General features: G+C 43.6%; 2 protein-coding genes across 3 annotated transcripts in view; one reads left to right on the forward strand and one right to left on the reverse strand.

The window, feature by feature from the left end:
• Nucleotides 1-27,443, reverse strand: part of LOC134340439 (uncharacterized) — a 31,869-nt gene extending 4,426 nt beyond the window's left edge. Inside the window, exons 1-2 of one of the 2 annotated variants that reach the window (XM_063037677.1) lie at nt 27,306-27,443; nt 16,246-17,488 (exon numbers count right to left, since the gene is read on the reverse strand). In XM_063037677.1, the coding sequence (XP_062893747.1) occupies nt 16,246-17,221 (976 nt within the window). In that variant the 5' untranslated portion in view covers nt 17,222-17,488; nt 27,306-27,443. Of the gene's footprint in view, nt 1-14,624; nt 17,489-27,305 lie in introns of those variants that run through there. The other variant, XM_063037676.1, reaches the window with a different exon arrangement.
• ccdc43 (coiled-coil domain containing 43) overlaps nt 27,401-27,984 on the forward strand; it is a 78,008-nt gene continuing 77,424 nt past the window's right edge. The window contains exon 1 of the mRNA XM_063037679.1: nt 27,401-27,654. Within this exon, the coding sequence (XP_062893749.1) occupies nt 27,481-27,654 (174 nt within the window). The 5' untranslated portion in view covers nt 27,401-27,480. The remainder of the gene's footprint in view (nt 27,655-27,984) is intronic.

Genomic DNA, 27,984 nt, shown 5'->3' on the forward strand with positions numbered 1-27,984 from the left:
GGAAGGGGAGTAGACAGAATGAGCAGAGCACCCCTGTGGCTGTTTCCATCAATAATAAGTATACTGTTTTGGATACTGTTGGTGGGGACGACCTACCAGGGACAGGTTGCAGTGGTTGTGTCCCTGGCACCGAGACTGGACCCTCAGCTCAGAAAGGAAGGAGGGAAAAGAGGAGAGCAGTAGTGATAGGGGATTTGATAGTTAGGGGGACAGATAAGAGGTTCTGTGGGAGAGATCGAGAATCCCGGATGGTCTGTTGCCTCCCTGGTGCCAGGGTCCACGATATCTCAGATTGAGTTCTCAGTATTCTCAGGAGAGAGGGTGAGCAGCCAGATGTCGTGATCCATGTAGGGACCAATGACGTGGGTAGGAAGAAGGAGGAGGTCCTGCAAAGAGAGTTTAGGGAGTTAGGTGCAAATTTCAAGGACAGAACCTCCAGGGTTGCAATATCAGAATTACTACCCGTGCCACGTGCTAGTGAGGCTAGAAACAGGAAGATGATGCAGCTAAATACGTGGCTAAGGAGTTGGTGCCGGAGGGAGGGCTTCACGCTTCTGAACAGTTGGGCCTTGTTCCAGGGAAGGTGGGACCTGTTCCGACGGGACGGGTTGCACCTGAACTGGAGGGGGACAAACATCCATGTGGGAAGGTTTGCTAGGGCTGCTCTGGGGGGGTTTAAACTAGATTTGTAGGGGGAGAGGAACCAGAGTGTTGGAGCAGATAGTGAGGTGGAGGAGGATAAAGGTCATGTGAGGACTGCATGTATAGACAGAAATCAAAGGTTTGTATGTCACAGAAATATTCTCAGGTGCATCTATTTCAATGCAAGGAGTATTGTAGGTAAGGCAGATGAGCTTAGGGCGTGGATTGACACATGGGATTACGACATTATTGCTATTAGTGAAACTTGGTTGCAGGACGGGCAGGACTGGCAGCTTAATGTTCCGGGGTTCAGTTGTTTCAGACGTGACAGAGGGGGAGGGATGAAAGGGGGAAGAGTGGCATTACTAGTCAGGGAGAATATCACAGCTGTGCGTCGGCAGGACAGCCCGGAGGGCTCGTCTACAGAGGCCATGTGGGTGGAGCTGAGGAACGAAAGGTGTGACCACGCTAATAGGGTTGTATTATAGACTGCCCAATAGTCAGAGAGAATTGGAGGAGCAAATCTGTGGAGAGATAGCAGACCGATGTCAGAAACAGAAAGTTGTAATAGTAGGGGATTTTAACTTTCCACATATTGACTGGGACTCCCACACTGTGAAAGGGCTAGATGGTGTGGAGTTTGTCAAATGTGTTCAGGAGAGTTTTCTAAGTCAATATATAGAGGTACCTACAAGAGAGGATGCAATACTTGATCTCCTATTGGGGAACTAGACAGGTCAGGTGACAGAAGTATGTGTAGGCGAACATTTTGGGTCCAGTGACCAAAATGTCATTAGTTTCAAGTTAATTATGGATCAGGATAGGTCTGGTCCTCGAGTTGAGGTTCTAAATTTGAGAAGGGCTAATTTTGTGGAAATGAGAAAGGATCTAGGAAGAGTGGATTGGGATAAGTTGTTTTCTGGCAAGGATGTGTTCAGTATGCAGAAGGCATTCAAAGGCGAAATTTTGAGAGTGCAGAGTTTGCATGTTCCTGCCAGGATTAAAGGCAAAGTTAACAGGCATAGGGAACCTTGGTTTTCAAGGGATATTGGCGATCTGGTTAAGAAAAAGAGAGAGATGTATAGCAGGTATAGGCAACAAAGAACAAATGAGGTACTTGAAGAGTATAGAAAATGTAAGAAAATACTAAAGAAGGAAATCAGGAAGGCAAAAAGAACACATGAGGATGCTTTGGCAGATAATGTGAAGGTAAACCCGAAGGGTTTCTACAAGTATATTAAGAGTAAAAGGATAGTAAGGGACAAAATTGGTCCCCTAGAAGACCAGAGTGGTTGTCTATGTGTGGAGCCTATGTGGGGGAGGAGGAGGGAGGGGGAGGAGATGGGAGGAGGGGGGAGGAGGGGGAGGGGGGAGGAGAGGGGAGGGGGGAGAAATTTTCAAGACTACTGACCTCACCGAAACCTGATCTCGCCTTAGGTTTGCCTAAGCCTGATGCTCCAAAGCCACATGGATCAACACCTGAAATTATGACGTTGTAGCCATTAGTGAGACTTGCTTGCAGGAGGGGCAGGCCTGGCAGCTCAATATTTCGACGTGATAGAGCGGTAGGAATTAAAGTTGGAGGGGTGGTGTTACTAGTCAGGGAAAATGTTACGGTAGTGCTCAGTCAGGACAGACTGAGGAGCTCGACTAGTGAGGTGTTATGGTTGTAACTGAGAAATAAGAACGTATGACCAGATTAATGGGGCTATGTTACAAAACACCCAATAGTCCGAGAGACTTAGAAGAACAAATTTATAAAGAGTGAATGCTGTGCAAATACTGCCTATACACAATTATCAGTCGCAAGAAATAACAGATTGTACACTGCATAAAATTATAAAGAAAGCATATCGGCCAATTTCAGCTTTAAGAAACAATTAGTAGGAAAGAGAAAAGAAAATAAAATGAAAGGACAAACAAGAGAAAATCTGCAGGTGCTAGAAATCCAAGCAACACACACAAACTGCTGGAGGAACTCAGTAGGCAGAGCAGCGTCTATGAACAAATGTACTGTTGGCCCAAAATGTCGACTGTACTTTTTTCCATAGATGCTGCCTGGCCTGCTGAGTTCCTCCAGCATTTTGTGTATGTTGCTCAGAAAATAAAAGGGCCCATTTCAGTTCAACCAGTCGAATATGCACATAACCATGCACATTGGAGCTCATACTAAGAGTATTCGGAGTGTATCTCTTACTCACGCACTGGACCAACGGTCTGCATGAATGCACCGCCACACACTGAACTCCAACCATCCTTCAGCCACGATTCAGTGATGGCCACAACATCATACCTAACAATCTGTAATATTGCAACAAGACCATCCACCTTACTTTTTAAACTGTGCATTGCGATATAACACTTTGAGCACTGTATTTGCTACCCTTTTTGATTTTGCATCCCTAATGCACTGATACTCATCCTGCTGGCTTCAATTTTATCCTATCATCTGCCTGTCCTTCTTGACAGTCTAACTGCACACTATCTTAGAACAAAGGGATCCAGGAATACAGGTACATAATTCATTGAAAGTGGCATCACACATACATAGTGGAAAAAAGCCTGCTTACATTTACCCTAAGGTTGGGTGGGACTATAACCAGAGGCCATGGCTTAAGGGTGAGAAGTTTAAGGGGTACATAAAGGGAAACTTTTTCAGAGGGTCGTGAGAGTGTGGAATGAGCTGCCAGCGCAAGTGGTACATGCAAGCTTGATTTCAACGTTTAAGTGAAGTTTGGATAGGTACATGAATGGTAGGAATATAGAGGGCTATAGACCCAGTGCATGTCAATGAGATTAGGCAGGTTAAATGGTTTCAAGATTCACTGAAAGGCCTGTTTCTGTGCTGTACTTCTCTATGACTATGTGGAAAGAAGCTGCAGTGGGTTGTAAATTTAGTCGGCTCCATTTTGGGTACTAGCCTACAAAGTCCCAGGACATCTTTAGGGAGCAGTGTCTCAGAAAGGCAGCGTCCATTATTAAGGACCTCCAACACCCAGGACATGCCCTTTTCTCACTGTTACCATCAGGTAGGAGATACAGAAGCCTGAAGGCACACACTCAGCGATTCAGGAACTGCTTCTTCCCCTCTGCCATCCAATTCCTAAATGGATATTGAACCCGTGAACACTACCTCACTTTTTAAATATACATTATTTCTGTTTATTGCATGATTTTTAATCTATTTAATATACGTATACTGTAATTGATTTTCTTTTTTTTTCCTTCTGTGTTATGTATTGCATTGAACTGCTGCTGCTAAGTTAACACATTTCTTGACACATGCCGGTGATAATAAACCTGATTCTGATTCCGTTAGAATGATTACTCAAAAATTTTTAGATTCAGCTTAAAGGTACAGCTGAAAAGACTAAGAGGCTGACAACCCTTGAACTGTCGGCTAAATTTACAGGCAAATCTAAAAAGTGATTGGTTGATTGTATGATTTAATGCATGTTTAAATCAGTTTATTGTTTTTATTTAAGAATTGGGAAGCAGCATAGTGAAGATAGATGTAAGCAGGCTTGAAAAGTTGACTTGGGACGTTTTTGTACCAGACACTGTTGAGAAAGATTACTGTCTTCAACAAGGGCTGTTCTGTTGGCAGTTTTTCCCTGTAATTTGTCTAAGTATGCAATACCATTAAAGAACCTACAGATAAAATACAGAAATAGTTGCTTTCATTCAACACTCCAGGCATTCTAGTAAACTAGGGAACTTTAGCTTTAGGTGACCAGGAGATCTATTGAGCTTAGGAGTGAGCTGCAATTATGGCATGTATGGCCATGGAGTGGTCAGTGACCTGAGTTTGCTCTTAACTTCCCAAAGCACAAAGCATTTGGATAGACAGGGGCTTATTAGGGAGAGTCAACATGGCTTTGTGCGTGGTAGGTCATGTTTGACCAATCTATTGGAGTTTTTCGAGGAGGTTACCAGGAAAGTGGATGAAGGGAAGGCAGTGGATATTGTCTACATGGACTTCAGTAAGGCCTTTGACAAGGTCCCGCATGGGAGGTTAGTTAGGAAAATTCAGTCGCTAGGTATACATGGAGAGGTGGTAAATTGGATTAGACATTGGCTCGATGGAAGAAGCCAGAGAGTGGTAGTAGAGAATTGCTTCTCTGAGTGGAGGCCTGTGACTAGTGGTGTGCCACAGGGATCAGTGCTGGGTCCATTGTTATTTGTCATCTATATCAATGATCTGGATGATAATGTGGTAAATTGGATCAGCAAGTTTGCTGATGATACAAGGATTGGAGGTGTAGTAGACAGTGACGAAGGTTTTCAGAGCCTGCAGAGGGACTTGGACCAGCTGGAAAAATGGGCTGAAAAATGGCAGATGGAGTTTAATACAGACAAGTGTGAGGTATTGCACGTTGGAAGGACAAACCAAGGTAGAACATACAGGGTTAATGGTAAGGCACTGAGGAGTGCAATGGAACAGGGGGATCTGGGAATACAGATACAAAATTCCCTAAAAGTGTCGTCACAGGTAGATAGGGTCGTAAAGAGAGCTTTTGGCACATTGGCCTTTATTAATCGAAGTATTGAGTATAAGAGCTGGAATGTTATGATGAGGTTGTATAAGGCATTGGTGAGGCCGAATCTGGAGTATTGTGTTCAGTTTTGGTCACCAAATTACAGGAAGGATATAAATAAGGTTGAAAGAGTGCAGAGAAGGTTTACAAGGATGTTGCCGGGACTTGAGAAACTCAGTTACAGAGAAAGGTTGAATAGGTTAGGACTTTATTCCCTGGAGTGTAGAAGAATGAGGGGAGATTTGATAGAGGTATATAAAATTATGATGGGTATAGATAGAGTGAATGCAAGCAGGCTTTTTCCACTGAGGCAAGGGGAGAAAAAAACCAGAGGACATGGGTTAAGGGTGAGGGGGGAAAAGTTTAAAGGGAACATTGGGGGGGGCTTCTTCACACAGAGAGTGGTGGGAGTATGGAATGAGCTGCCAGACGAGGTGGTAAATGCGGGTTCTTATTTAACACTTAAGAATAAATTGGACAGATACATGGATGGGAGGTGTATGGAGGGATATGGTCCGTGTGCAGGTCAGTGGGACTAGGCAGAAAATGGTTCGGCACAGCCAAGAAGGGCCAAAGGGCCTGTTTCTGTGCTGTAGTTTCTATGGTTCTATGGTTCACTGGTCCCTTTGATAAACTTCCAAAGCCTTCAGGTCAAATCCGCAGTTTTAGGCAAAGCCTGGAATGCATTATAGCAATGTAAGACCATAAGCCATTGGAGTAGAAATTAGGCCATTTGGCCCATTGAGTCTACTCCACCATTCGATCCTGGCCTGTGCTCATTGCTACCATCAGGGAGGAGGCACAACTCAAATGTTTCAGGAACAGTTTCTACCCATCTGCCATCTGATTTCTGAATGGACAATGACCCCATGAACACTACCTCACTACTTTTTAAAAATTTTTATTTTTGAACTACTTATATAATTTAACATTTTAGACCATAAGACCACAAGACACAGGAGCAGAATTAGGCCATTTGGCCCATCGAGTCTGCTCCAGCATTCAGTCATAGCTGATCTTTTTTCCCCCCCTCATCCCCACTCCTAGGCCTCCTCTCCGTAACCTTTGCCCAATCAAGAACCAATGAATGTCCACATGAACTACACCCAACAACCTGGCCTCTACAGCTGCTTGTGGTAAGAAATTCCACAAATTCACCGATCTCTGGCTAAAGTCCTTCTGCAGCCTTCCTGTTTCCTCAACACTACCTGCCCCTCCACCAATCTTTATATCATCTGCAAACTTGGCAAGAAAGCCATCATATAAATCATTGACATACAGCATAAAAAGCGGTCCCAACACCAACCCCTACAGAACACCACCAGTCTCTGGCAGCCAACCAGAAAAGGATCCTTTTATTCCCACTCACTGCCTCCTACCAATCAGCCAATGTTCTAACCATGTTAGTAACTTTCCAGTAATACCATGGTCTCTTAACTTGGTAAGCAGCCTCATGTGTGGCACCTTGTCGAAGGCCTTCTGAAAGTCCAAATATACAACATCCACTACATCCTCCTTATCTATCCTGCTTGTAATCTCCTCAAAGAATTCCATCAGGTTCATCAGGCAAGATTTTCCCTGAAGGAAACCATGCTGACTTTGTCCAATCTTGTCCTGTGTCACCAAGTACTTCATCACCTCATCCTTAACATTAGCTCTAACATCTTTCCAACCACTGAGGGCAGGCTAACAGGTCTATAGTTTCCTTTCTTAAAGAGTGGAGTGACATTTGCAATTTTCCAGTCCTCCAGAGCCATGCCAGAATCCAATGATTCTTGCCTCCCCCTCCCCTCATTACTGCTATTATCCTCCCCAAACTGGTTCTATCTGCCCATTTCCTATGTACCTATCTCCCTATGTTTCTTCTCCCTTGGTTTACTTTTCCTATATCCTCCCCTACCTGTTCTACCTGGCCCATCACCTCCCCCCCTTCATTTGGTTCCATCCATCACGTACCCTTCACCACTCGCTTCTTTTCCCCTCATCAACTACCACCCAGTCTCTCACCATCCCCTTCCAAATGCCCATCAACCCGCCCTGTCTGGTTCCACAAATTGCCCACCCTCCTGTTTCACCCCTTCCTCTCATTTCTACATACGTTTTTTCACTCAACATTTATTTCAAATATCTAACGAATGTGGATTCCATGATTAAAAATACATTTAGCAGATTGCATGAGCTAGCTTCATCAGATTAGAAAAACAATTTTATATTCTATACTGCAAAGCTAGATATAGAACTTGGCTCACTACAAGTTACATCAACCATTAAATCATTGAGCTGTTTGCATTAAGTACCACAAACCTCAAGTATGATGCATTTTTAGGCTATGCTAACAAATACTTTACATTTGAAAAGTTTTGTGAACAAGTTGATCCAGTGCACTTCTTCAATCAATCTAATGCCATTCAATGCATTCTTAGTCATCAAAACACTAAAAACATATTTTGCATTTCTCTCTACATTATTCATTGCCTAGGAAATTAAGTTAAGGAATTGCAAAGACAATGTGTTTGATGTGAAATGCCAATACTATAAGTGCTACTTCTAAAAAAGAGGGTACAATATGGTGAATTGTAGTCAGAGAATAATAATTCTATTTGACATGGTTGTCTTTTCAAAGATAAAAGCTAGCTATTTAAGTTGAAAATCAATAATTGTTGAAACGTGCTTACTAGTACAACTTTTACATTTCAATATTAAAGGCAGAACAAACAAAATTTCTGTTTAACTGTGTAGTAGCCAAGAGCTCAAAAGGTGGAAACTTTAAACAAAGTAGCGAGAGTGCAAGAGTTTAGTTTATTGAAAAGGGGAAGCTGTTTGCATTCCTAATAAGAGTATCTTATAAATCTATCTGGTGGACCAATTCATTTCTATCTCCCTCTTCCCCCCATTTCCCTTTCTTTAAACATGAATGAAAATAGCTCCAATATTCATAGTTTTTAACATAGAAGCCCAAGTCAAAACAACAAAAAAGCTAGACAAATATTTTAACATCTTGGATGATTATTGGAGATGTTCACTTGTACCATCATTGAATCTTTGGACACTACCTCACTGTAAAAAAAAAAATTCAGTATTTCTGTTTTTGCACATTTTTAAAAAGTCTATTCAATACATGTAATTGATTTACTTGTTTATTATTATTATTATTTTTATTTTTATTTTTTTCTCTGCTAGATTATGTATTGTATTGAACTGCTGCTGCTAAGTTAACAAATTTTACATCACATGCCAGTGATAATAAACCTGATTCTGATTCTGATTCAGACTGAAAGAAGACCTACAACTATCAGCTTCTTGGGACAGTAGAGCTACTAGGACTTGATGTTTCAATCCCTATGGTAAGTTGGCACTCTCGATGTTGGCAGTGGGCTTGGAGAGGTGACAAGGAGGGAGGGTAGGTACGTCATCGGGGTCATCAGGTGGGCACCCTCCTTCTTTGATGTTTCGTTGATAAGCCCACGACGTCTCCAGAGGGCTCAACGGTGCTATCTGGCGTCCCAGATACACCCACCTCAGTTCCATACCCTCCTGTCTTCATCTTGCAGCCCAGTTGTTGTCTTTCCTTTTAATCCAAATCCAGTTGCTGCTTTCTTCTGCTGCATTTGACAAGGACCTGATTGCTTGTTGGAGGGAGTGACCCCTCACCCCCATCTTCTTCAATAGACTGGTCGTAGATGTAGCAACGAATCCCCTGCATCCCACTTCTACAGGGAAAATCTTGGTCTTCCAGCCATTCTGGGCAGCTTCAGTTGCCAGTTCAGAGTACTTGGTCTTTTTCCTCTCATAAGCTTCTTCGACACTATCTTCCCATGGTACTGTCAATTCCACAACATATGCCAGCTTGGCTGTTGTGGACCACAGGACCACGTCTGGCTGGAGTGTTGTAGCTGCAGTGTCAGGGGGAAACATAAGCTTTTTTTCCAAGTCCACGTCCGTTTTCCAATCCCGAGCAACCGGCAGAATGCTTACATCTTTTGATGTTATATGGTGCTCTGGAGGTTGACCTGCTGGTACAAATCGGGTAATGCGGACATTTCCTGCCAATGTTTGTGGGAGAGCATTTGTGGTGATTCACCTCTGTTCTAAGATTGATGTTAGCTGTCTGAGAACTTGGTTATGCCGCCAAGTTACCACCCCAGGTGAGGTTTGTGGTGCATCCTGTTAAAATGTGCCTTAGTGATCCAGGTGCTTGACAAGGAAAGCAAGCGGGGTCTTCTCCCCACCACTGGTTCAGGTTCTGGGGTGTGGGTAGAGGTCATAAGTGGCTCTGGTGACAAAACTTAGCCGGGATCCCTCCATCTCCCAGATGTCACGCCAGCTAAGTTTCCTCTTTTCCAGGCTCTCCCAATTAGTCCAGTGGCCCAGCTTGGTCATTGAGACGGCCCTGGCATGTCGCTCTGCCTCCTCCTGTCTTCTCAATTCCTCTACCACGAGTCGTCTCTTCTGCACTGATGTTGCCTTGTGCCATTGAGGAGCCTTTGGGACAAGCCCCAGCCCGGCTCTCCCATGTTGGACTTGGCCAACCACATCCCTGAAGCGAAGAGCAGACTTAGCACTCTGAACAGCTTCAGATGGTGTCCACTTTCTCCCCGTTGCCACACGGGGGCGCTGTTCAAATAACAGTATCTTCAGATTCAGTGAGGGTCATGACCAATCTTGCTTTGGTGCATTTGAATTCTTCCACAAGACTTGCAATTGGTAATTCCAATTTGCCGTTCCCGTACAGTCCAACAGGACTTAAGCATCGTGGAAGTCCAAGCCACTGTTTCACATGTGTGCTGATCATTCTTTTGAGCTTTTCAACCTTGCTGATGAGGATTTCATACACTGTTAAAGGCCACATGAGTCTTGGGAGTATGCCAGACTGGAAGCACCACAGCTTGAGTTTTCCTGGCAGCCAGGTCTTGTTGATGCGAACTATCTACATGATGGTATCCTTTGAGTTGTTTAAACTGCTCAGTGGCCTTAAGCTTAGCATCATACCATCAGCCCAAGCTCTTCACTGGCATTTCTGAAACAGTTGGGACAGGTGTCCCGTCAATCTGAAATCTTTGATCCGTGACTTGACCTTTGACAATGGAGATGCTTCTGCACTTGCTGGGCTTGATATTCATCCTCGCCCATGTGATGTTTTGATGAAGCTTTTCCAGGAATCTCTTGGTGCAGGGGACAGTTGTCGTCAGTATCACTATATCGTCTATATAGGCTCATATCGGTGGTAACCGTTGACCAAACTGTAGCCCTTTTCCTCCCGCAACCCATTTTGAAGCTCTGATAATGAGCTCCAATACTATAGTGAAGGCCAATGGGGAGATGGTGCACCCCGTCATGATACCTACTTCCAGTGGTTGCCACGCTGTGGTGAAGTCTGATGTTGTGAGACAGACTTGAAGATCCTGGAAGTAGCGTTTTACCAGATTTGTTATTGTTGCAGCACCTGAAAGAATTCAAATGCAGTCCACAGTAGGGAATGAGGAACTGATCCATAGGCGTTGGCCAGGTCGAGGAACAAGACCTGCAGATCCTTTTTCTTCCTTAGCCATCTGGAGTGATGCCACATGACGCTGGTATGTTCGAGGCATCCAGAGAAGCCTGCTATGCCAGCCTTTTGGATTGACGTATCAATGAAATGGTTTTGTTTCAGATACTTTGTAAGTCTTTGTGCCAACACACTGAAAAAAGATCTTGCCCTCTAAGTTCAGAAGGTTTATTTGGCGAAACTGCTCGATGGTGGATGATTTCTTTTCTTTTGGGATCAGAACTCCCTCCGCTCTTCTCCAGGCTTTGGGGATAATTTGCTTTTCCCACGCAACCCTCATGTTTTTCCAAAGGAATTTCAGAACATTAGGGGTGTTGTTGTAGACACAATACGGAACACCGTTAGGGTCTGGCGCTGATGCCGATCTTGCCTTCTTCACTGCATCTTTCACTGCCTCTTTTCACCTCGCTCAGCTTGGGAGGCTGATGTTAAGTTGATGTTGTGGGGGTGAGATTGGTGGGATGTCAGCTGGGACAAGTATCAGTTCATCTTTTCGCTTATCAGTGTGGATGATTCTGAGATGTCTTTCAACCTCCTCTTTTGATACTTTCAAGTATCCTCTTTTCTCTTTTGTGAAAATGCCTTTCACATATTTAAAGAGATCTTTGTAGAAGTCTGTTCTTGCTTTTTCCTTTTTGTGTTGTTTCCTTAAATTCGCTGCTCTGTGCAGCTTCGAGAGCCTCTGTTTTCTTGAAGGAGGTTGATGCCCTCCCCTTCTTCTGCTGTTGCTTTTTCCCACAACTTCCTCAGGCTTCTTCTTTCTTTAACAAGTCGTTGGATTTCCTGGAGACGACAGGATTAGGGGGGAGGAGGCATATCTTTCCTGCTGACTTGTTCCTTCACTCCAAATTTCTCCTTTCCGTAGCTGTAGATCAGGTCACCCATCCTCTCCAACTTCCTTTCTACTGATCCCTTGATGCCACTTAAGATCAGGCTCACATCTGCATTGATGGTTTCCCACTCCCTGCTGTTAGACTTTGGCCATTTCACCAACGGCTTACATCCTTGCATGTTCTCCACTTTACGATGTGCCTGGCTGTGTCTTGGACTGCTGCTTGTGCCTGAAACTTCTTCCACATCCTGCAGGGTGCTGATACTCTGCGGACTGTGGGTTTCTTCCTGCTGCTGAGTTTCATCCGACTGATTTGACCTTCCTCTTAACAGAATCTGGTCAATGCGGGGCCCTGGGTTGGAGATTTTCAAGCATTTCTTCCGTCCTTGATGAATTTTTAGACCACGAGTTGATGTTACTTTAGTCCAGCCACACCTACAGGTCTGAAGAACATGTCCAGCTGCTGGTTTCTCAAGAGTATTGCCACTATGAATAAATTAAAAAATGATTACATACCAACTATTATTTTCAGTATTGAAAAGGATAACAATTCCAACTTTCCACATATAAATTGGGTACAAAATGAATCTGATAGTTTTTTTTTAAAATGTACTTGCACAACCAATGAATAAGGAAGTGTGATTTAACCCAAAGTGTGATTTGACTGCTGGAGAATGATGCTGGAGATGTAGTAATGGGGGACAATGGAATAGCAAATGAACTGAATAAGCATTTTGTAGCTGTCTTCATTGTACAAGACACCAGCAGTATTGGGGAACTTCCAAGTGTAAGGGGTCATGAAGTGTGTGAAGCTACCTTAACTAGAGAGAAGGCAGAGAAGGTTCTTGTGAAACTGAAAGGTCTGAAAGTAGATAAGTCACCTGGACCAGATGGTGTACACCCCGGGTTTCAGAAAGAGGTGGCTGAAGAAATTGTGAAAGCATTAGTAATGATCTTTCAAGAATCACAAGATTCTGGAATGGTTCCAGAAGACCGGAAAATTGCAAATGTCACTCCACTCTTTAAGATAGGAGAGAGGTAGAAGAAAGGAAATGATAGGCCAGTTAGTCTGACCTCCGTGGTTGGGAAGATGTTGGAGTTGATTATTAAGGATGAGGTCTGAGGGTACTTGGAGGCACATGATAAAATAGGCCGTAGTCAGTATGGTTGCTTCAAGGGAAAACCTTGCCTGATAAATCTGTTGGAATTTTTTGCAGAAATAACAAGCAGGATAGACAAAGGAGAACAGGTTGATGTTGTGTGCTTGGATTTTCAGAAGGCCTTTGACAAGGTGCCACACATGAGGCTGCTTAACGAGCTACAAGCCCATGGTATTACAGGAAAGATTCTCGCAGGAATAGAGCAGTGGCTGATTGGCAGGAGGCAAAGAGTGGGAATAAAGGCAGCCTTTTATGGTTGGCTGCCGGTGACTAGTGATATTCACAGGGGTCTGTGTTGGGACCGATTCTTTCTACGCTATATGTCAACGATTTGGATAATGGAACTGATGACTTTGTTGCAAAATTTTGCAGATGATATGGTAGGTGGAGGGGCAGGTAGCTTTGAGGAAGAAGAGAGGTTACAGAAGGACTGAGACAGCTCAGGAAAATGAGCAAAGAAATGGCAGATGGGATACAGTGTCAGACAGTGTATGGTCATGCATGTTGGTGGAAGAAATTAAAGGGTTGACTATTTTCTAAATGGAGAGAAAATACAAACATCTGAGGCACAAAGGGACTTGGGAGTCCTTGTGCAGGATTCCCTAAAGGTTAATAAAGTCTGTGGTAAGTATTGTGAGCAATTTTGGGGCCCTTTATCTTAGAAAGGATGTGCTGAAACTGGAGAGGGTTCAAAAAAGGTTCACAAAAAGGATTCCAGGATTGAATGGCTTGTCATATGTCACTGGAATTCAGAAAAATGAGGGGTGACGTCATTGAATCTGATCCAATGGTAAAAAGGCCTTGACAGAGTGGATGTGGGGAGAATGTTTCCTGTGGTGTTTCCTCTCCACTAAGACCAGAGGACACAGCCTCAGAATAGAGGGGCGTCCTTTTAAAATGGAGATGAGGAGGAATTTCTTCAGCCAGAGAGTGATGAATCTGTGAAATCCTTTGCCACAGGCAGCTGTGGAGGCTAAGTCTTTATGTATACTTAAGGCAGGATTGATAGATTCTGTATTAGTCATGGCATGAAGGCAGGAGATTGGGGCTGAGAGGAAAATTGGATCAGCCATGTTGAATTGGCGGAGCAGACCATGTTGAATGGCCTAATTCTGCTCCGGTATCTCATGGGCTTATGGTCTATAGCTTGATCTTAGAAAGACTCTTTTATGGTCCTTGAAAATACAGTTCTCTGAAGAGAAACAGAGTATAGAAAATTGCCAGAATACAACAGTAATCAGTGACTACTTAGCATTCCTTTCAGCAATGAAATCTAAATTTTTTCTATAGCAACATCTTTTTCATATGAACTATATTCAAGCTTTGAAATAAAATAACCTCATCTGCTGTTCAGAATACAATATACTATTGTCCTATGTAACCATCTGTTATATTGGCTCGTATATGTCTAGGGGAAATCCCACCCAGCACCTGCCTCAACGCTCCCCACAGTGTCGGTCACAGCCCGAATCAATCCCAAACATCAATCATCAGCCAGCACACCCAGTAAATTTTAACAAGTACACTTTATAGATATTACTAATTCTATGACATTAATATGAATTTGATACAGAGAGGAAAGTAATGAAAAAAAAAGGCGCCAACACTTATCAAAGTCCAAGTTCTTCGCGCGCTACTGTTGGAGCTCAATCGATTCCTGGCAACCACCCGAATTCTGTCAACTCACGGCTCGGGACCACCCGGAGTGATCGACCGGAGCCTCTCCGCACGTCCGCCGTCCTCCCCGTCTCTTCCCCTGACTCCCCGTCTCTTCCTCCGACCCCCCCGCCTCTCCTCCGACCCCCCCGCCTCTCCGCCGTCCTCCCCCGCCTCTCCGCCAACTCCCCATCTCTCCTCCGACTCCCCACCAAAACCCCCGCACGTCCACCGTCCTCCCCGTCTCTCCTCCGACTCCCCGTCAAAAACCCTGCACATCCGCCGTCCTCCCTGTCTCTCCTCCGACTCCCCCCCCGCCAAAAATCCTGTTCCCAGTCATATGATACAGCATTGTATCCGAAAACAAAACGATACATGACCACCCATTGGCTAAGAGAACGCTGCTATCTCTAATAACCCAAGCAACTGTCTAGTTAGAGACTATCTCAGCATTCCCCAGTATAACATAAGAAGCCATTTTAAATTTAACAAAAAGAAAGACCCCGTACATCTACAATTGAGATCTGCTGATTTTGTACCTAATCTGATCATTCTCTCTAAGAAATTATCTCTCTCTTGCTGTGAACCCTTACATGCAAATGGATATTTACTTGTGTTAGCTATCTGTGAAAGGGGTATACAAGATGACTGGTGAGTATTTATGAATATTAATTTCTTCCATGTAATCTGTTTAGAAAACCAAGTGGTCTGCTCCTGGAATCTGTAGCAGCTCTATTTGAATATTGTACAAACGGACAACAAATTAATGGGCAACCTTTCCATTACTGTGGATAAGGGAGTGGCATTGAATTAAGGAGACATGGATGCAGCCTCTGTATCGTGCTTGAGAGCATTCAAAAATCAAATGCTACATAGCACTTCAGGCATGGATCAACATCCTATTATTCTGCATGGAACAGCATTACCAATAAGGAATTTTTTAATGCTGACCATTAAGAACATCTGAAGTTTACTTTTCTCATATCAGAATCAGAATCAGGTTTATTATCACTGGCATGTGACATGAAATTTGTTAACTTAGCAGCAGCAGTTCAATGCAATACATAATCTAGCAGAGAAAAGAATAAAATAAAAATAATAACAATAAATAAACAAGTAAATCAATTATGTATGTTGAATAGATTTTAAAAAGTGCAAAAACAGAAATACTGCATATTTTAAAAAAGTGAGGTAGTGTCTGAAGATTCAAGTACTATGAAAGTCAAAGGAGTAGGGGAAAGGAAAGAAAAAAATGTAAAAAGGTTTTGAATTAAAAAGTAAGCATATCCTTTTGAGAGTTGGCCTGCTAATATCCACTGGCAAATGTTATTGATCAACTGAATTCCATTGATTAAAAAATGAAATTGAAGCAGAAAATCAAAAATCAGTTCTAGGGTATTAATCCTGGACAAGTAATACTAACAGCTTTTCTAAGCTTTTCTCTGAACCCATTAAAGTAAAATAATTAACAAAGCATAATTAAAGTATTAATAAGATCTTTCAATTAACTTTGGCAGTATCAATAATAAAGTGCAATCATCCAGACAGGACTCAAATACTATACAATGTGACGTTTGTTTCATTCCGTCAGCTTGTTAGATCATATCCCTCTTTGTCAATCCAATCTACCTTTGATTTATCTTTTAAAACAGAGTATAACTGAGTTTCATATTCTGCATCTTTCACAACTACATGTCTTTCTTAAGAGTTCCATGTCAACAGACTGGTTTTTGGTAATGGTTTGTAAAATGTCACATTGTGCAGGTAATTGAATATCCCATTCAGATTCCGATGAAAATGTGTATGTTTGAATTATATAATCTTTAAAATGGTGATTGCAGAAGCTGATTGAATTTTCACATCTATTTTCACCTGCTTGGGAATCAGTACCATAGGCTGGAGCTATATTGGTACTGGCTGCAACCTGCAGGGCATTTGTTGTAGTTCTGGGATTAATCTCCTTGTTTGTGTTCTGAAGTTTAGCTTCACCCATAATCCCAATTTCATTATCATGGACCAATTTCCCACTTTGATTTACAGACTCTTGAGTGTTCAGAGAAGTTGATAGTAACTCCTTTCTAACCTGAACTGCAGCACCACTTAAAGTAGTTCTCAGTTGTTCTTTCTCATTGGTTTGAACAAACTGATTTTGTTCACTTATTTCTTGATTATCTATTGTAGTGTTTGACGAGTAGGTTGATTGATCTTCACAATTCCACACAATACTTTGTGGATTCATCAGGTTTTTGAACTCATTCTTACATTGCAAATCTTCCAGCCCTCCTTTAATATTCAAAGGATTGTCTACATTAAGCTGAGATGTTAAGTCAAAATGCTCCCCAGTAGGGATGTCTATGTAATATGTAACATGAGGTATATTTTGTTCAAAACAAGTAGAAGTGAAAGTGTTGTCTAGATCTGATATATAAAATTGTTCTGCTGGTGTTTGGGACAGATATTCACTAAAATTACCAGCAAGAGAATTGCTACTTTTAAAGAAAGTGGAAAAATCACACTCATTAGCCAAATTATCCAATCGAGGTCTTGGGGTCCTCTCATTTTGCAAACCAGAGTCATTGGAGCGCTTACGTTTTTTGAAACTGTATTTGTTCGTTAACATAAATGCATCACACTCAACCTTGTGGCATTTAGAGAAAGCCTTTACATAACACAAAATTTGATCAGATGCAGAATTCATATGTTCTTGTTTTTCCTGATGGCAGATTTCTGAATTTCCTTCACTGTTAATATGTGAAATTTCCTGCACACGATCATTTATAGCATCCACTTGTTGATTATATTTGTGACAAGATGCTTTCACTACTGCACTGAAATCCAATAGTTTCATCAGCAGCTGTTTAGAACACGTCTATTATATTTGATGATTCGAAGTGAAGGGGATCCAGATGAATAGGATTATACTTAATTATTTCTCCATTTGGCTCTTCCTTCATCTTGTCCAGTTTCACATAATGCAGCTTTGAATTCTGTCCAGTTTTCTCAGCAACAGTCATTATCATGTTCTTTATCCTCAAGAGCAAGATTAACAGCTTGCAATGATTTCACGTACATTCCAGATGAAGAAATTTCAGTATTTGAACCAGTCTTCCTGGATCTGAAAGGAAAGCACAAATAAGAACAAAAGACATAGTGTAATTCTGCATCTATTCGGCCCATCAAGTCTGCTCCATCATTTCATCATGGCTGATTTATTATCGCTCTCAACCTGATTAATCAAGAACCGATCAACCTCCACCTTAAATATACTCAATGGCTTGGCCTCCAGTTGTCTGTGGCAATGAATTCCACAGACACACCAACATCTGGCTGAAGAAATTTCACCTCATCTCTGTTCAAAATGGACCTCTTTATTCTGGAGCTGCGTACTCTGGTCCTAGAACATCCTGTCCATATTCATTCTATCTCGGCTTTTCAATATTTGAGAGACTTCACTGAAATCCCCTTCATTCTTCTAAAACCCAGAGCCATCAAACGCTCCTCAGCACCTGGATGACCTTTGGCTTGTACAGGAGAGTGAGGAGATAATTGATCAGAGTTCCAGGGAAGCAGTCACCCCGAAGCTGCAGGAGGCAAGTAGCTGGGTGACTGTCAGGAGAAACGGAAATGTGAATCGGCAGTTAGAGCAGAGCACCCTGTGACCATTCTCCTCAATAATAAATATACTGTTTTGGATACTGTTGTGGGGGATAACCTCCCAGGGGAACGCCACAGAGACTGGGTTACTGGCACTGATCATGGGTCCGTGGTGTAGAAGAGAAAGAGGGAGAAGAAGGGAGCAGTAGTGATAGAGGATTGAATAGTGAGGGGAACAGACAGGAGATTCTGTGGATGTGAACGGGACACCCTGATGGTATGTTGCCTCCCAGGTGCCAGGATCAGGGATGTCTCAGATCATGTCCACAACATTTTGGAGAGGGAGGGAGAGCAGTCAGATGTCTTGGGACATATTGGTACCAATGACATAAGAAGCAGGACCTGCAGGGTAGTAATTTCTGGACTGCTGCCTGTGCCCCGCGCCATTGTGGGTAGACACAGGATGATTTGGCAGATAAATGTGTGGCTGAGAAGCTGGTGCAGGGGGCAGGGCTTCAGGTTCTTGGATCATTGGGATCTCTTCTGGGGGAGGTATGACCTGTTCAAAAGTGACAGGTTGTACATGAACCCAAGGGGGACCAATATTCTCACGGGCAGGTTTGTTAGAGCTGTTTGGGAGGGTTTAAACTAACTTGGCGGGGGGGGGGTGGGAACCAGAGTGAAGGGACTCAGGATAGGACGATTGGTAAAAAAAATCAATGATAGCATGTAGTCAGACTGTCAGGAAGGGCAGGCAGATGATAAGACAAAATTTCAGCCAGCAGAGTGAGTATCAGTGCATTGGGGACGCAGAGTCAGAAAGGATAGCATATACAGTACTCAAAGTTTCTCAATGCATGGAGTGTAAGAAATAAGGTGGATGATTTTGTTGCAATATTACAGATTGCCAGGTATGATGTTGTGGCCATCACTGAATCGTGGCTGAAGGATGGTTGTAGTTGGGAGCTGAATGTCCAAGGTTACACGTTATATTGGAGGGAGAGGAAGGTAGGCAGAGGGGGTGGTGTGGCTCTGCTGGTAAAGAATGGCATCAAATCAGAAGAAAGATTGACATAGGATCAGAAGATGTTGAATCCTTGTGGGTTGAGTTAAGAAACTGCAAGGGTAAAAGGACGATGATTGCAGTTATATACAGGCCTCACAACAGTTGCTGGGAGGTGGACCACGTTACAATGGAAATAGAAAAGGCATGTCAAAAGGGCAATGTTATGACAAACATGGGAGATTTCAACATGCAAGTTGATTGGGAAAATCAGGTTGGGAATGGATCTCAAGAGAGTGAGATTGTTGAATGCCTACGAAATGGCTTTTTAGAGCAGTTTGTTGTTGAGCTTACTAGGAGATCAGCTATACTGGAGTGGGTGTTATGTAATGAACCGGAGGTGATTAGGGAGCTTAAGGTAAAAGAACCCTTAGGAGGCAGTGATCACAATATGATTGAGTTCAACTTGAAACTTGACAGGGAGAAAGTAAAGTCTGATGTAGCAGTATTTCAGTGGAGTAAAGGAAATTACAGTCGTATGAGAGAGGAGTTGTCATGGTGCCAGAGGACTGGAAAATTGCAAATGTCACTCCACTCTAAGAAAGGAGGAAGGGAGCAGAAAGGAAATTATAGACCAGTTAACTTGATCTCAGTGGTTGGGAAGATGTTGGAGTCAATTGTTAAGGATGAGGTGATGGAGTACTTGGTGACACAGGACAAGATAGTACTAAGTCAGGGAAAATCCTGCCTGACGAACCTGTTCGAATTCTTTGAGGAGATTACAAGTAGGATAGATAAAGGGGATGGTCTAATAAGAGGGAATTTGTAGAATGCCTGTAAGGTGGCTTTCTAGAGCAGCTTGTGATTGAGCCTATTAGGTGAATGATATGTCTGGATTAGAACAAAAGACCATAAGACACAGGAGCAGATTTAGGCCATTTGGCCCATCAAGTCTGCTCTGCCATTCAATCATGGCTGATCCAATACTCAAGGTGAGGGCTCACCAGTGCCTTATAAAACCCCAGCTTCACATCCCTGCTCTTGTATTCTATTTCGACTACCAAAGTGCATGACCATACATTTTCCAACATTGTAGTTAATTTGATACTTTCTAGCCCATTCTCCCAATCTAAGACAGACAGAGAGAAGGAGAGACAGACACAAGAGGGAAGGACAGACAGACAGCCAGAGAGGGGGAGAGGGAGAGGGGGAGGGAGGAGATGAGAGACAGATAAAGACATTGGGATAGTGTGAGTGTGAGTGTGAGTGAGAGAGAGAGAGTAAAGGAGATGAGCCCTTAAATGATGGCTCTATTCCTATAGGATTTTGTGCAGCTATTCAGCTAGCTGAACTTCATTGGGGAGGAGGTGTGATATGTCTGTGTTTCAACAAGGATGCCACATTAAAGTCATATCTGCAGTTTCGGCACAGATTTGCAAGCCACAGTGTTGCAGGCTGTTAAGATAATAAAGGGATTATGTCTCTCTCAGCTCTTAAACTCAATCCCACAATTGATGAAGGCCAATGCACCGTATGCCTTCTTAACCACTGTCACAATGGGGTGCTGGGAACGGACCCAAATGCAAGACACAGACACTGAAATACAAGGAACAGGACTTGACCAGAGTAGGAATGTGACCGGATACAGACAAGGAGCAAGGGACAAGAACACAGGCTTGGGCTAGGGCATGGACAAAACAGGAACCCGGACAAGGAACTATGCACTAGGAGCCTGGGCTTGGGCTCCGAGCCAGAGACTGGACAAGGACCCAGAACCTGGGTCTTGCCTCGGGCTCAGGCCCCAGAACCAGCCAAGGACATGACATGACTACGGGACAGGACGTGGCTGGGGTCTAGAGGCTTGGGGCTGCAGGCTGGGGTCTTGGTCTTGGAGCTTGGCTTGGGATCTTGGTCGTCAGGCTTGTGTTCTTTAAGCTTGGCTTGAGATCTTGGTCTTCAGGCTTGAGGCTGGGGTCTAGGGTCGTGAGCTTGGAGGCTGGGGTCTAGGGTCATGAGCTTGGAGCTTGGCTTGGGTTCTTGGAGCTTGGCTCGGGATCCTCGAGGCTTGGGTTCTTGGAGCTCGAGTTTAGCATCATGGCAGTAGAGGAGGCCATGTATGGACATATCTGAATGGGAGTGAAGGGGTAACTCAGGTTGGAGGAGCAACACCTCATATACCGTCTAGGTAGTCTCCAGCCCCTTGGTATGAACATTGAATTCTCCAACTTCTGGTAATTCCCTCCCCCTCCCTTCCTCAATCCCTATGTCACTCTGCCCTCTCGCCCAGCGGCCTATCAGCTCCCTCATGGTTCCACCTCCTTCTACTACCCATTGTGTTTTCCCCTATTCTTTCTTCACCTTTCCTGCCTATCACCTCCCTGCTTCCCCTCCTCCACCCCTTTATCTTTCCCCTTACTGGTTTTTCACCTGGAACCTACCAGCCTTCTCCTTCCCACCCTCCCCCCACCTTCTTTATAGGGCCTCTGTCCCTTCCCTCTACAGTCCTGACGAAGAGTTCCGGCCCGAAACGTCGACCGATCTTTTCCACGGATGCTGCCCGACCTGCTGAGTTCCTCCAGCATGTTGTGAGTGTTGCTTTGACCCCAGCATCTGCAGATTATTTTGTGTTTACTATTCCTAATCATATTATGCCTCTCCAAGTGTTCATAAATCCTGCCTCTCAGGATCTTCTCTATCAACTCGCCAACCACTGAAGTAAGACTCACTGGTCTATAGTTTCCTGGGCTATCCCTACTCCCTTTTTTGAATAAGAGAACAACATCCGCAACCCTCCAATCCTCCGGAATCTCTCCCATCCCCATTGAAGATGCAAAGATCATCGCTGGAGGCTCAGCAATCTCCTCCCTCGCCTCACACAGTAGCCTGGGGTACATCTCGTTCAGTCCCAGTGACTTATCCAACTTGATGCTTTCCAAAAGCTCCAGCACATCCTCTTTCCTAATATGTACATGCTCAAACTTTACAGTCTGCTGTAAGTCATCCCTAGAATTGCCAAGATCCTTTTCTGTAGTGAATACTGAAGCAAAGTATTCATTAAGTACCTCTGCTATCTCCTCTGGTTCCATACACACTTTTCCACTGTCACACTTGATTGGTCCTATTCTTTCACATCTTATCCTCTTGCTTTTCACATACTTGTAGAATGTCTTGGGGTTTTCCTTAAACCTGCTTGCCAAAGCCTTCTCATGGCCCTTTCTGGCTCTCCTAATTTCATTCTTAAGCTCCTTCCTGCTAGCCTTATAATCTTCTTGACTAGATTTACAACAGCCTTTGTACACCATGGTTCCTGTACCTTACTGTCCTTTCCCTGTCTCATTGGAACGTACCTATGCAGAATCTACGCAAATATCCCCTGACCATTTCTCACATTTCTTCTGTACATTCAATGAGATCCCCATGCATTCTTCTAAACTCCAGTGAGTACAGGCCCAAAGCTGCCAAACCCACCTCATATGTTAACCCCTTCATTCCCAGAATCATCCTTGTGACCTTCCTCTGGACTCTCTCCAATGACAATACACCCTTTCTGAGACAAGGGGCCCTAAACAGTTAACAATACTCGAAGCAACATACATCAAAGTTGCTGGTGAACGCAGCAGGCCAAGCAGCATCTATATTGCTTGAATTTCCAGCATCTGCAGAATTCCTGTTGTTTACGTTTAAAAACAATACTCGAAGTGTGGCCTGCGTCTGACTTATAAAGCCTCAGCATTATCTCCTTGCTTTTATATTCTGTTCCCCTTGAAATAAATGTCATTGCATTTGCCTTCTTTACCACAGATACAACCTGTAAATTAACCTTCTGGGAGTCTTCCACGAGGACTCCTAAGTCCCTCGTCACCTCTGATGTTTGAGCCTTCGCCCCATTTAGATAATAGTCTGCACTATTGTTCCTTTTACCAAAATGCATCATACATTTCCCAACACTGTATCCATCTGCCACTATTTCGCCCATTCTTCCAATTTGTCTAAGTCCTGTTGCAATCACATTGCTTCCTCAGCACTACCTACCCCTCCACCTATCTTCGTATCATCCACGAACTTTGCCACAAAGCCATCAATCATTGTCAAACAATGTGAAAATTAGAGGTCCCAATACTGAGCCCTGAGGAACACCACTAGTCTCTGACAGCCAACCAGAAAAAGCCTCTTTTGATCCCTCTCGCTGCCTCCTACCTGTCAGCCATTCCTCTATCCATGCCAGTATCTTTCCTGTAACACCATAGGATTTTATCTTGTTAAGCAGCCTCGTGTGTGGCATCCGATCAAGTGCCTTCTGAAAATCAAAGTAAATGACATCCACTGCCTCTCCTTTGTCCACCCTGCTTGTTACTTCCTCAAAGAACTCTAACAGATTTGTCAGGCAAGATTTCCCCTCACAGAAACCATCCTGACTTTGACTTATTTTGTCATTAGTCTCCAAGTACTCTGAAACTTCATCCTGAATAATAGCCTTCAACACTTTCCCAACCACTGAGGTTAGGCTTAACTGGCCTACGATTTCCTTTCATCCCTTCTTAAAAGTGGCGTGACATTTGTAATCTTCCAGTCCTCTGGGACCATGCCAGAAACAAATGATTCATGAAAGATCGTGGCCAATGCATCCGTTATCTCTTCAGCAACCTCCCGCGGGACTCTGGGACGTAGTCCATCTGGTCCAGGTGACTTATCCACCTTAAGACCTTTGAGTTTGCCTAGCACATTTTCCTTTGTAATAGCAATGGCACTCCCTGACACTCACGGACCTCTAGCACACTGCTAGTGTTCCACAGTGAAGATTGATGCAAAGCACTCATTAAGTACATCTGCCATTTCTTTGTCCCCCATTACTACCTCAGCAGCATCATTTTCTTGTGGTCCAATATCAACTCTCACCTCCCTTTTATTACTTATATAACTGAAAACAACTTTTTTGTATCCTGCTTTATATTATCGGCTAGTTTGCACTGATATTTCATCTTTTCCCTTCTTATAGCTTTTTTAGTTGGCTTTTTTTGGATTTTAAAAGCTATTCAATTGCCCAACTTCCCACTTACTTTTGCTACTTTATATGCCCTTTCCTTGGCTTTTATGCAGTCCTTAACATCCTTTGTCAGCCAGGGTCGCCTACCCCTGTCATTTGAGAACTACTTCCTCTGTGGGACATATCTATCCTGCGCCTTGTGAACTATTCCCAGAAACTTCAACCATCTCTGCTCTGACGTCATCCCTGTCAGTATCCTCCACCAATCCACCAGGGCAAGCTCCTCTCTCATGCCTCTGTAATTTCCTTTATTCCATTGCAATACTTAAATATACCCATGGACTGAGCCCTCTGGAGATGTTGTGGGCTTATCAACGAAATGTCAAAGAAGGATGGTGCCCACCTGATGACCCCGATGACGTACCTACCCTCCCTCCTTGTCACCACTCCAAACCCACTGCCAACATCGAGAGTGCCGTCTTACCATAGGGATTGAAACATCAAGTCCTAGTAGCTCTACTGATCTACTTACATGTGATTCTCCCTCATTTTTTTTTATTATTTCTGCATTTGCACTACTTTTAATTTAACTACTTTATTTGATAGTCTAATTGATTTAGTTATTTATTTTCTACATTATCATGTGTTGCATTGTAATGCTGCTGCTAAGTTAACAAATTTCACAACGTATATCACTAAGCAATTACCATCAACAGATCACTTACAATACCAAAGGAAACAACACACTGGACCATTGCTACACCACCATCAAGAATGCCTACTGAGCTATTCCACACCCTCAATTTGGGAAGTCTCTTCACCTTGTGAGGGGATCCAGGAGTACCCCTATTAACTGTTTGGAGAGAGACATTTATCATTGATGGTTTGTTTGGAAAGGAGAGAGAGACAGAATTATTTACCACTGATATGTTGCTTTTGAAAAGAGAGAGAGAGAGACAAAGATTAATGGTTGGACTGTCACTTTAAGGCATTGGAAGTAACTTTGGATTTTTACTGAGTTTGGAGTTGGAGACAGCACCAAGCAGCTCGAAGGTTGCTATGGTGACCAAAGGCGGTGGACACTCGATGTTATGATTTTCAGTTCGTTATTGATGTTACTTCCAAGGACTTGTTGCCTGCTCACATTCCTTTACAGACAAAGGAAGGAGGGACTCTTTGAATGACAGGTGATGCTCAGCCTGGTGGGATAAATGGGAGGTCAGATGATACAGACCTCAGACACATGATATGGACACTGAATGAGCATTGTTGTGCCCGCAGAGAAAGTGGGTTTTGGAGGATCAATCAGGCGGATCGATCCAAATTGCTATTCCAGCGGTGAAGAAGGGGTTGACTGGTGGGGAGTTGTCTATGTGTCCACCCTTGCCAGGGTGATAGCTCCACCACAGAAAACCGGTCCCCCTGGTTAAAGTCACAGTCGGTGACTTGTAAAGGATTTCGGAGGACGAGAAGATCGATGGCAACAGCTCACCTGAGGACTCAACTCACTCTCTCTCTCTCTCTCCATCACTACTCAACTAAATACCATGAACTGAACTGAACTTTACTCAACATCGTAAGACTGTATCTTTTTACCCCGAGACTTAAAGAAGCTTGGTTTTTCATACATATATATATTCCACACTTACTTATATATATAATCATTGCTAACCTGTTTGATTTATTTACATTGATATTACTGTATTGCCTAGTTACTAATAAATATTATTAGTTTATAGCAATATGAGACTCCAAAGTATTTTCCATCTCTGCTGGTTTCTTTATCCCTGTCACGGGGTCCGTGACATCCTAGCTGTACTTCTACTCCCTGAGTATAGGCAGAGACTGAAGACTGCAGCAACAGTAGTGAGGACCAAGAAGGTATGGACAAGGACAGGAGCACAGGAGCGCCTACAGGACTGCTTTGAATCGGTGGAGTGGACTGTATTCAGGGATTCATATTCACACCTGGATGAGTATGCTGCTGTTGTTGCTGACTTCATTAAAACCTGTGTGGATGAGTGTGTGCCCACAAAGGACATCTCTAGGGAGCGGTGTCTCGGAAAGATTAGATTAGATTAGGTTCAACTTTATTGTCATTGTGCTGAGTACAGATACAAAGCCAATGAAATGCATTTAGCAACTGACCAGAAATGCAAAGAATAGTGTTATTTACAAAATAACTGCAAATAAAAAAAGTGCTACACAAATATAAAAGTACTGAGACAGTACAATACGGATGCAATACTGCTTAGTGCTGTGATGAGAGGTTCAGCAGTGTCCATTATTAAGGACTGTGGCGACCCACTTTCTGGCACACACGAACCGGCTCACAACAGCGTGCGCAGGCAAAGGGCCGGCCCCAAAAAGGGTGCCAGGCCATTTTCACCAGCAGGGGGGAAATCCCGCGCGCAGAAAGCGTCTGGGAATATGCATTCTCCACGGCAGTCCCGCCCCAAGGAGGGCGGGAACGGGATGGCTTTAAAGCAGGCCGTGAAATTTGAATAAATCTCTTTATCGCAATCCCAACTCACCGACTCCGTGTGGTTACTCTAGTGGTGTGTAGCACACCGCTACAGGACTTCCAGCACATGCTCTTTTCTCACTGTTACCATCAGATAGGAGTACAGAAGCCTGAAGGCACACACTCAGCGAGTTAGGAACAGCTTCTTCCCCTCCGCCAACCGATTCTAAATGGACTTTGAAGCTTTGGACACTACCTCACTTTCTTAATATACAATATTTTTGTTCTTGCACATTTTTAAAAATCTATTCAAGACACGTAATTGATTTACTTGTTTATTATATTTTACTTTATTTTTTCTCTCTCTGCTATATTATGTATTGCATTGAACTGCTGCTGCGAAATTAACAAATTTCACGTCATATGCCGGTGATAATAAACCTGATTCTGATGCTGCCTGCAAACGCGAGGAATTCTGCAGATGCTGGAAATTCAAGCAACACACATCAAAGTTGCTGGTGAACGCAGCAGGCCAAGCAGCATCTCTAGGAAGAGGTGCAGTCGACGTTTCAGGCTGAGACCCTTCGATCACCAGCATTTTTTATGTCTGATGCTGCCTGACTTGCTGAAACCTTCCGACACTTCACGAATTTTTAAAAAGATTTCCAATAGCTTTCTTTTAAGGTTCCAATTGCATATGAAGCGTCTTGGAACGTCCTGAAGCTACATAAATGGAAGGAGTTGGTTTGTTTGGTGGGTGACTGCCCGACAGCCATTTAAACCCTCACCACCACCCAAACCAGGATTTACAGAGCGATCCGTTCTCCCGAACCGACAGACAAAATCCTCCCCTAGCCACCGTCCGTTCCTCTCAAAATATCACGTACCTTCCTTCAGCCAGCTACCTACTTCCGAGATCAGACCGGGATTTCAAACTTCTTTCTACTTTAGTGCCAATTCGCGATGATGCGGAAGAGGGAATCTGGCCACTATTGCGCAGGTGCCAAGCAGGCGCCTCGGCGGGCAGTCGCAGGGTGGCGGTAGGACCCATTGCCGTACAGCATGGCCGCGGCCAGTGGGGACGTAGCGGGGTTTGCCGTGTGGCTCAGGAGGCGGCTAGAAGGGATGGATATAGATGGTGATGTCTACGGCTCGTACATTAACGGCATCCTGCGGGAGGGAGAGAACGAAGAAGAACAATCTGAGGCTCTTCAAGGCATTTTATCTACTTTGATGGTGAGTGAGGCACCGAACTATGACAGTCTTAGTCTGTTTCTCTTTTTTAGTTATTTTACTGCATGGCTCACTTTCACCATTTGTTTGTGACATAATTATGATTTAAAACATTTGCTCTAATTCGATGTGTGCCGAGGCTGCTTGTTCCTTTACTATCTGATTAACAATAAACTCAGTAACCTTCCATTATGAAGCTTTCAAACCAAGTTTGATCTATAACAGTTTTTTCCCGCTTTCTCAATGTGCCAACATAGCACTGAATCTATTGTCATTTACTGGTATTTTTACGTTAGTTTCTGAGAAAAGCGCTTGCACTCCAGCTACAAAAAC

Source organism: Mobula hypostoma, chromosome X1 (assembly GCF_963921235.1).
Source record: "Mobula hypostoma chromosome X1, sMobHyp1.1, whole genome shotgun sequence".
NCBI classification, from domain to species: domain Eukaryota; kingdom Metazoa; phylum Chordata; class Chondrichthyes; order Myliobatiformes; family Myliobatidae; genus Mobula; species Mobula hypostoma.